Source organism: Vicia villosa, linkage group LG1, assembly GCF_029867415.1.
Source record: "Vicia villosa cultivar HV-30 ecotype Madison, WI linkage group LG1, Vvil1.0, whole genome shotgun sequence".
In the NCBI taxonomy this organism is placed as follows: domain Eukaryota; kingdom Viridiplantae; phylum Streptophyta; class Magnoliopsida; order Fabales; family Fabaceae; genus Vicia; species Vicia villosa.
In genome coordinates, this window is record NC_081180.1 from 100,984,904 (window position 1) to 100,995,459 (window position 10,556).

The 10,556-nt window shown below is 33.3% G+C and overlaps 2 protein-coding genes across 2 annotated transcripts; both read left to right on the plus strand.

Annotated features, from left to right (window-relative positions):
- Nucleotides 1–4,070: 4,070 nt before the first annotated feature.
- Nucleotides 4,071–4,876, plus strand: LOC131650301 (secreted RxLR effector protein 161-like). Its single transcript, XM_058920015.1, has 2 exons — nucleotides 4,071–4,674; nucleotides 4,794–4,876. The coding sequence occupies exons 1-2, from the start codon at nucleotides 4,071–4,073 to the stop codon at nucleotides 4,874–4,876; spliced, it is 687 nt and encodes a 228-aa protein (XP_058775998.1).
- Nucleotides 4,877–6,232: 1,356 nt separating this feature from the next.
- On the plus strand, nucleotides 6,233–10,035 carry LOC131643719 (uncharacterized). The gene is made up of 4 exons (XM_058914020.1): nucleotides 6,233–6,709; nucleotides 6,872–7,010; nucleotides 9,166–9,251; nucleotides 9,609–10,035. Exons 1-4 carry the CDS (start codon nucleotides 6,443–6,445, stop codon nucleotides 9,765–9,767), a joined length of 651 nt encoding a protein of 216 aa, XP_058770003.1. The 5' UTR covers nucleotides 6,233–6,442; the 3' UTR covers nucleotides 9,768–10,035.
- Nucleotides 10,036–10,556: the final 521 nt, after the last annotated feature.

The following is a 10,556-nucleotide window of genomic DNA, read 5'->3' on the forward strand; positions in this document are numbered from 1 at the left end:
TAAAAGTCAACTGTGGGCAAAGTAAAGTCAAAACTCCTGATTTTTTTGTCAAGATCCTAATATTGAAGTATCATTCACCATTTGATCATGGTTCATCAAGGAAAGATCAAAAATCAACAATTCAAAAAGTTTCTAAATTAGGGTTCATAGAAGAAAGTCAACTGAACTTTGACCAGCCATAACTCTCACATGGAACATCAGAAATTTACCATCCAAAGCTTATTTTGAAGGAAATTTGATTCTCTACAACTTTGTCTCTCACATGCCAAGTCTAAAAATGCTTCATTTGAGAGATATGGACCAAAACATTATAGGTCCTTTTCAAAAGTCAACAAAAAGTCACTTTTTTCATAAGGACATATAAGCAGCATGGAAAAACATTTTGATATGAGACCAAAGACACTGGTTAGAGGACTCTCTAAGGTTTCTAAAAAGTCCTATAACTCTTCCATACCTCAAAAATTGAGAGAGATATGCCTTGTCAAAGTTGGACCATTTTGGAGGGAAAAATATGAAGTAAAAGGATTCAAATTGAGATTTTTTTCAAAGGAGCCCAAGTAATTATGGCCCAATCTTGATCCACAAGTCATCTAAAGTCTCAAACCTAATTCCCACGAAATTTTGACTTTTATTTGATTTTATATAAATTTTTTGATCATTTAAATGTGATAATTAACTTATATAAATCATGAAAATCAAATATTTCATTAAAGAGCCAATTTCAATCATAATCAATCATCAATAATATCACATAATCCATAAAATTTCGTGCAAAGCAAGACTTGGAGAAAAAGATTGGAATTGGCTAGTTTTAGAAAGATTTAAGAATCAAATTTTCCCAAATTTCCAATCAATGATTCAAGAAGATTTCTTCCAATTTTATAACCCTAATTCAGTCTCCTATATATACACAAACAATCCAGATCACAAGGGGATGAAAAATTTTGGCCATCAGAACCCTAGAGAGCTTTGGAATTTTGGTAGAAAAATCAAGATTCGGATTCTGAAGAACAAGACAATTCAAAGCCTCCAATTGATCTCAATACATTCCTTGGGAGTTTCTGAAGATTTTCCAATCATCACACTCGATCAGCAAGCCCAGAACGAAGCCTTATTGCTCACGGTTTGCCCGATTCTAAATTCCTTCGATTGCATAGTTTCACGCATCCATATCCTAATTTAATGGCATATTCATGTTTATAATGTTATGATTGTTGTTTCTGGAAAGTTTGGTGCGTTGTGATGGTGTTATGAACATATCACCATGTTAGGGTTCAAACTTTCAAATTAGGGATTTCTAATACAGGTCCCTTTTGATCCAATTGATACCATGACCGGGTTCGTGAGATTCATACGAATTTGAGGGACCCATCGCGAAGAATTTCTGTATGTGTTTGCACCTATTCGCTATTTTGCAGGTTAAAGGCTTGACAATTTATAGCGCTTTGGAGAAAAAGCGCTATTAAAAGTGAGGGCCAGAGGTTGAAGACGATGCGTGTCATCCTCTGGTTGGGTGGTTTGCGCGCGCACCCTTTTCAAATTCCCAGGATCCTGCGCATTAAGACGCACCGTCTTACCATGCTCTCCCCTCGCTCCAACCATCAGATCACGCCATCATCTCATCCAACGCATCTGAAGCTGCTAGTGCACCATGGACCACCAGAGCTGCGCCACACTGGATCACCCAGTTAAGTTTTCAATTTTTTTATTTTTAATTATATAATTCTTTTATTTTATTTCTTTTAATTAATATATATGTATATTTGTTTTTTTGTTTTTTTTCTTTTACTAATAAAACTAGTTTTCTAAAATCCTTTTTTTTATATAATAATAATATTTATTTATTTCATAATACTTATTATATTTATATTACTTATATTATTATTATATTTATTTTATTTACTAATATTTATTTATTTACTCACATTTATCTTATTTTATTTATATTTATTTATCCTATTTATTTTATTTATAAACTTATTATATTTATATTATTTATTTTATCTTCTTTTTATTAATTATTATTTAAAATTAGTTTATTTATTTAAATATCTTTAATAAAATCATATTAATTTTATTTAACGCCCGAATCAGGGTTTACAAGAACACTGCCCTACACTAAAATATTATTCTTGTGTATTCTTTTCAGGATTGACTTCTCAGATATCTTCCGACTACGCGCCCGATCAAGATCCGAAGCTAAGTATTCCATTTAATTATTATTATTTTAAAGTTTATTTTGTTTCCTTTTAATTAGGGTTTGCCTTTAAATAAATCTTGCCTACATTCACTTTTCTGCCCTTGCTTTGCCATTTTTCAGGGTTAACCCCGAGGCTTCCTCCGACCGCCAACCATATCAGATCAAATTAAAAGCTAAGTGTTCTTCTCTATTTTAAATATTTGTTTATTTGATTTTATTTTTATCAGGGTTAACCCTAATTGACTCTGAATTGATAATGCACTCACCCTACTTTTGCTTGCTATTTTTCCCACCTTTTCAGGGTTTGCTAACCGTCAAGGCTCGAATAGTCGGTAACCCTAAACGTTAATCTCCTTTATTCTTCTGCTTTTATTTATTTATTTATTATCCTCCGCTGGTTTCATTTTCCCTTCCCCCCGCTGGTTTCATTTTTCCTTTCCCCATTATTGCAATTGTTAATATTAGTTGTTGTGGTTAGTAATTCTAGGGAGTGCAAGCCTGAAATTAACCTAGAATAACTAATTATAAGATAAATTTCTGAATCAAATCACGTGATTGGTGCACACACGAACACTTTTGGGGTAACCTCTCTGTTGCCTGTTGCCTTGTTGCCTGTTGCCTTGTGTTTTTGCAGAATAGCCATGTCCCTCGAATACGAGGATACCTCAGCCATGTTGCCTCGATTATGCAAAGGTCATAAGACCCTAATGATGCTGCCTTCGATACACCAATATGACCTCGACCCTCGGAAGTTGCCTACGAAAAGGCTGAGGTATCCTCTGGCTGCCTACGAAAGGCTATTCTGGTTCTTCCCTCAGACTAATTGTCTCTCTATGGCATGGGACAGTCTTATGGCGAACGAACTCTCGATGACCCTTCAACATCCAAATGAAAGGCTTCCTGCCCTTTTATGGCATGGATAGACCCTTTCACCCTAAAAGGCTAAAAGAATTGTTTTCTACATTATTAAGGTAATTGCCCCTAATTGCCTTGCTCTGGCTAAAACTTTTTTCATATTCTTTCTCATAAACCTTCAAAATGGCTACGCTCATTTACGAGCTAAAGTCCATATTCACTTCTTCTAAATTTCTTCAAAGAGCAAAGCAATTAAGAGCCCATGGAAAACCATGGATGCAAAGGGTGCCTTACACCTTCCCTTTGCATAATTACCCCCCGAACCCTATTTTTATTTAAAAGGTTTTTCCTGTTCTTTTAGCCTTTCTGATTAATTTGGATAAAATAAAAGTCGGTGGCGACTCATGCTTAACCGTACATTTCGATAAAAAGTCAGTTCACCGTATTACAACCGAGAATTGATTATGAGGTAACATATTCTCCTGCTATGAATGCTATTACTTTTCTTTATTTAATTGTTTATCTGTATTTAACAATCTTGATATGTATCTTATGGATGTTATTACTACTTATTTATATGGATCACTTGATACTGATATATACATGAAAATTCCATAAGGATTTAAAATGTCTGAGACATCAAAACCTAGTGAAATGTATGCAATTAAGTTGCAGAGGTCATTGTATGGGTTAAAATAATCAGGGCGCATGTGGTACAATAGACTAAGTGAATATTTACTTAAAGAAGGCTATGAGAATAATCCTATTTGTTTTTGTGTTTTTTTAAGAAAAACAATATCCGGATTTGTAATAATTATTATTTATGTTGATGATTTAAATATCATTGGGACTAATAAAGAAATCAAAGAAGCGAGAAATTATTTAAAGAAAGAATTTGAAATGAAAGATCTGGGAAAAACTAGATTCTGTCTTGGTTTACAGATCTAGTATACTAAAAAATGGTATATTGGTACATCAATCAAATTATACAGAAAGGGTATTAAAAAGGTTCAATATGGACAAGGCAAATCCTTTGAGTAGTCCAATGATGGGTAGAACACTTAATATTGAAAAAGATCCCTTTAGGCCTAAGGAAAGTAATGAAGAAGATCTTGGCTCAGAAGTATCATACCTTAGTGCCATTGGAGCACTCATATACATTGTTAACTATACAAGACCCGATATAGATTTTGCAGTGAATTTACTAGCAAGATTCAGTTCATGCCCTACAAAAATACATTGGAAAGGAATAAAGCATATATTTCGATATCTTCGAGGTACCACTGATCTTGGTTTATTTTATTCTAACAATACAAAACCAGTTTTGCTTGGTTATGCAGATGCAGGATATTTGTCAGATCCACATAATGCTAAATTACAAACTGGATATATATTTACATCTGGTAACACTGCAATATCATGGAGATCGCAAAAACAAACACTTGTAGCAACTTCTTCAAATCATGCTGAATTAATTGCCCTTCATGAAGCAAGCAGAGAGTTTAGATGGTTACGACCGGTAACTCGACATATCCAAGGAGCGTCTGGTTTGCCAATTGATAATAATCCAACAATTTTGTATGAAGACAAGGCTGCATGTGTTACCCAGATGAAAGAAGGTTACATAAAAAGTGACAGAACCAAGCATATCCCTCTGAAGTTTTCTTATTCACTCAAGAACTTGAAAGAAACAAAGAGGTTTATATTCAGTATATTCGTTCAAGTGATAATGTGGCAGATCTCTTTACAAAGACACTTCCTACATCGGTTTTTAAGAAGCATGTACAAAATATTGGAATGCGTCACATTCGAGATCTTTAAAGAAGAGCTATATATGTTCTGTTGAGGGGGAGCATAATGTTGTACTCTTTTTCCCTTATTAAGGTTTTTATCCCGATGGTTTTTCCTAATAGGATTTTTAACGAGACAACTTATGTTCCCATATGATTCTTCTCAACAAGACTTCAACGGAGCACCATGACAAATATTTCAAAAGGGGGAATGTTCTAATAATAATCAATTATTATTATTACTATTTTGAAATATATTGTAAATAGTGAAAATCTTTTATCTACAAAATTGTCAACTTAGCATAGTAACTTAAACTATTTCATCTACCATCACAATGTATAAATAGCACACTACGAGTTCAATGAAAAATGCAACATTTATCCCAGTGAAATAAGTTACTACCACACTCTCTTTTACATCTCTACTTCTATAGTTTGATCATAATATTCGGTTTTTATTAACAAAAGTTGAATATTCCCATAATCAGTGTTTTAAAAATTGGACTGGCCGATCGGACCAGTCGAATCGGAAACCAGCCAGGTAACCGGTCTGGTTCAATAGCTGGATCGGGAATGTCATTGAACAGGTGTGAACCGGTCAAAACCGGTGTAAACCTCTAAAATTGGGAAAACCGGCAGTTTTTGTGAACCGACGGTTTAAATGCATTTATTATTTTTTTTAATTTTTTAATTTTAAAAAATTAAAACAACGTTGTTTTGACTATTTTAATGAAAAATAAAAATAAAAAATAAAAAAAATAAAAAATAAAATAAAAAATAAAAAAATTGTTCCAGATGCAGTTGATTTTTTTACAGATAATATCAGATAATTTTGATATTGAAGAAGGTGATCCCAACATTGAAACAATTTTTTTTATTGAAATTAAATTTAGTAGACAATGGAATTATTTTGTTATAAATTATTCAATTAGATTATATTGCGATTAAACTTTTGTTTGCAATTATATTTTATAATTATGTACTATTTTATTGTGTGTGATACCTATGTGTAAAATTTGAATTTAAATTATAAACTTGTGAATTTATTTATTGTATGAGATTTTCAAAAAATTTAAGTGTTAGTTATATTTTGTAGAGATTGAATCATCCGGTTCGACATATTTTATACCTATATAATTTTGTTATAATGACTGGTCTATTCAACTGAATTATCCGGTTTAACCCGGTTTAGTATGCAGTTCAACCAATGACTCAATGATTCAACGAATAAACCAGTGATCTAATACCCTCACGTGTTTAATGTCCGATCTGTTTTTTAAAACACTGCTCATAATAATTAAAACTAGACCGGAAAATAAGGTTTAAGGTTTAAATAGAGGTATAAGGTTTAAAGATTTAAATGTTGTTAGATTGGCATTCAATCCTAATAATTAAATATAAATTGTAATCTAATACTATATCATCTATACTAGCAGAACCGCTGCGTTTAATCATCGTCATCACTTGCAGATTTTCAAAACACATCTCCATTTCCGTGTTTGGATCAAACGCTTTTGATCTCTCTGCGATTTTTCACACAATTCCGCTTCTGAAAAACCGCTGCGTCTCATCATCATCACTTACAGAGAAACCACTAATGCCTACTGAAAACACCTCCAACCGGGTCGGGTTGGTCCTATCCACCACCAATTCCATTCGGGTTTTCCTTTCCGGAGCCTCCAACGACCCTACTCTCTCCTCTCAACTCCGCCAAACTTCCTCCGATCTCCTCCTCCAATCCCAAATACCGTACGAGCCATTTCGCGCTGTCTGGATCGCCTCTGATCCATCCACCAGACCCGAATTGACCCCACTCTTATCCGGTACCGGTTTCCTCTTCTCAAGCCCTAAACCCAGAGAAAAGGTCAAACCCTAATTTCATTACCCTTTTTGTTTTTCATAATTCTCATATACGGAAATTAATTTTCAGATTTTATTTTATTTTTCTAATTTCAAAATTTGTTCTTGAGATATAATTAAATTGTTATTGAAATTCTGAAAGTGACTTTTTTTAAGTTGATTCTAGAGTGAAGAATTGAAAGCGAGGCTAAAAAAGTTGGAAGATTTAGCTGAGAGGAAAGCATATAAGGAGCTTGTTAAGGATATTGCACCAAAGGAAGATGTTCAGGAGCCTTTCTCTTCTTACAAGGATCAATTAGGATTTGGTAAATTCTTCTTCACTTCTATCTATTTACTATGAATGAGCATTTAACATATCAATCAAGTTTTGTGTGTAGTTAGTTATTGGTAAAATGAAAAAGGCTCTTTCATTAGTAGCCTGCTTGACTTATCACTAAAAAAATATGAGTCATTTGAGTATCTTTGAAGCTTTGGTTTGTGAAGTTACTCATTGAGCTTGGACATTGCTGGATTGAGTAGCTTGTTTTGCTCAATGACCTTATTTTTTAGTACCTTACTCATTTGCTGAACCAAGTGTGCGATACATTGCAAAAGATTTTTTGTATGTTTTCAATAGTTATTAGTATTAGTGCGGCTGCTGAGTTGATTACACGATGGAGATCATTTCACAATCTTTTACGCATTTAAAACCTTGAAAAACAAATTGTTCCCATACTAGATGAAGTGGAAGCCTTAAATGCTTTAGGTGCGTAACTGACTAGTGGTATGCTAGTATTATTAAGTTTAACTGATTTACTGCCATCATCAACTTTAAGTTCAACTGCAACATCAGTAATTTCTTTTGACCGTTGATCCCCTTTGTTATAAGTAGTATCCTCAGCCTCATTGGAGTCAGTGTCAAGATTCTCATCTATGCAAGAATCATCATTTCCCAAAATCGTGTTTTGCAAATTGATTAGTTTAGAAACTAACTAGGGAAGTATGGCCAATGGAAGAGATATGAAGTGGGAATAAAGATTTCGACTCCTAACTGTGTGTTATCAAACACAAGAAAATATGTCAACCATAGTTTGTGATGTAAAGTAATATCAAACAAGTCACCACCACTAACATAATACACTTTTAAAGAAACAAATTGGAAAAAGATCATTATAGCCATATATTTCATGAGATCGAGAGATTGCATGGACAGATAACTGACCTCTTCAATTATAGTATGAATCTTCTCTGAAGCTGAAATCACACTAGTATTGAAATGCCTTTAATGGCTGCAAAAGAAAAATATACGAGTTAGATGATATGAAAAGTATCTTATCAATTATCATATCTTGCTCTTATTCTAGAATAACTTAGTCTTTTGTATCAAATCACATTAAACCATAAAAACGATTCAATTTTTCTTCTTCTTTTCCCTCCTTTATCTAAAACTCTAAAACCTCAACATTAATAATTTAGATATTGGATTTCGTTATCGAATCATACGAGAGTCATAATGATGCGGACAAGATCTTGCTCCAAATTGAGCAAGTTACTGGATGAGCTTAGACATTGCTGGATTGAGTAGCTTGTTTTGTTCAATGACCTTATTTTTTAGTACCTTACTTTGTTGCGAAACCAAGTGTGCCATACATTGTAATGCAGTTTGGTCACAGGTTTTTTTTTTGGTTTGTTTTCAACAGTTATTAGTATTAGTGCGGCTGCAAAATTTTAATTCAAATGTTGTCAACTGTTTTGTTTTATTGGGTGTTTTCATGGTAATGGAGTTTATTTGTTCATATGAAATTCTTAATTGAACTTAACATGGAAACGTGATATTTGTAATGAAATAGAAAGAAAATAAAACATGTATGTGGAATTGGATGTGACAAGCGGTCATTGCGTTTTATTGCATTTCATCCTTGATGACCATCTTCATGCATTGAGGATAAGACACTTCATGCCTGGCATTGGTAATGAGATTGTAAACATTTTACTTTATTTTAGCATATTGGTGGTACTGTTGGATTATGTTAGTTATCTTTGTGCTATAACAGATTTACAGTTCTTGTTATGTTATATGTAGGAGCAGGATGCTCTAACACTTGAATATCATTTAAATTCACTGTTGCAGTTTTGCTTTTTTAGTTCATTTTTGATAGTTATACCTATATTTGGATAACTTAATAAGCTTACCGTTATGATGATATTTATCCACTTTCCCCATTGATTGTGAGTATTGATATAACTGAAGACATAGTCCCTTTAATATTTTCTATTATGACAAAGTAAATAAACTGAATTCATATTACAAATATATACGGAGTTTTCCCCCTCTCTAGTTTCTAGGTGTGCGACTTGCCACCGGATTTGGTTTCTCCGTTGTCATACAGAAGCGGTTTATTATGCCTGCATTGCCTCTGGTAGGAGATGTTTTTCCCCTCTCAATTTTTTATTTGATTTTGTTTCTTGATTTTTTTCCAGGTTTGCATGTTATTGTTACAATGTTTACTGGCTATCTTGTTGGATTTGCAGCATTTAGAGCTCTGTTTGATCACAGTCCTGCCATGGTATTGTCTAAAATCTGTTTTACATTACATTTTTCTATAAGCTAAAAAAGTTTCATAAACACCAAAGAACAAAAATAATATCTAACATATTAAACTATATGCTGAAATTTTCATAAACACCTAAACAAGCATCAGTATTAGACTATTTGTCAACGAAGATGAAACACAGTATCTAAAACCAGATAGCCTCTCAAGAAGCCAACTCCAAGCTTTCAATTTATCCACATCCTAAGAAACTATGTTGAACGCCTTCTACTTACGAGACCACCAAATAGTCCAAATTATAGCATACCATATAGATTGCTCGCATCCCCTCTTTACATTGAATTCTCATCTCTTTCTTATCTATGTTTTCAGAATGCTGCTGGAGGAATTCTTGGGTTGGTGGGTGCCATGCTTGTTGAGACTTTTCTTTTCATTATTAGAAGTTCCAATCCAGATGGCAACAAAACAAGAAAGCCCAATCAAAAATCGAGATCATCCTTTTCCACATCCAGTCTCAAGAAAAACCTATAGATACGATCAAGATGGTTTGTTTTTCAGTTATGCATATAATACCAATAATACAAAATTTTATAGTGTAGTTCATTGTAATTGTAAACACTTCTCTCAGTAATAGATAACTTAGAATTGGCTGTTGCATGATTTATCATTGAGGGCCTTCCTGAAGGGTGTGAGTATTGTGTCTGAAAATTGCATCTACATGTACCTTGTACTACAAGAAGCTATTTTGACCCATCTATGTGATCTTTAGGACTAAGGTAGTTTTATGCTTTGACCTCAACCAGACATGACTTGAAGAACAACTTACTATCTTTCCCTGCATCACACTGAATAAACTAGTATCAATTCTTTTTGAACTGACATGGGTGTTTCATGACATGTAGTTTGTTGAGTGATATGCAGTATTTTTCCCTTTCATTTTTCTGATTTGATTAAAATCAGAGAGGTATATGTACTGCACTCATTTATTGCGCCTTTTAGTTATGATAAGCAATGAAGCAGATGCATATGGACACAACTTGCACTGCTGTTGCTGTATAAGTTCAAGTGGTCTAGCTATACACATCCTTCTGATGGTCTTATAACACATTAATGAATGAATGAATGAATGAAATCATCTTTTGTTGTTGAAGAGTGCTAAGAACAATCTTTTTTTCAACACTTTTTAACATTTGGTCTCACATTTTGTAAATGAGTCCAATATAAAGTGGTGAGACCTACACTGGTTTCAGTAAATAAGAGAGTGATCGTTAGAGTCTTGAAAATAGAGTGTTTGTAGTGTTTTTCTTCTTTACTTTCATT

Coding starts and splice junctions, on each gene's coding strand:
- LOC131643719 (XM_058914020.1), top strand. CDS start 6,443: ATGCCTACTGAAAACACCTCCAACCGGGTCGGGTTGGTCCTATCCACC. Junction 6,710..6,871: donor GCCCTAAACCCAGAGAAAAG/GTCAAACCCTAA, acceptor AGTTGATTCTAG/AGTGAAGAATTGAAAGCGAG. Junction 7,011..9,165: donor CAAGGATCAATTAGGATTTG/GTAAATTCTTCT, acceptor ATTTTTTTCCAG/GTTTGCATGTTATTGTTACA.
- LOC131650301 (XM_058920015.1), top strand. CDS start 4,071: ATGGACAAGGCAAATCCTTTGAGTAGTCCAATGATGGGTAGAACACTT. Junction 4,675..4,793: donor TGTTACCCAGATGAAAGAAG/GTTACATAAAAA, acceptor ATAATGTGGCAG/ATCTCTTTACAAAGACACTT.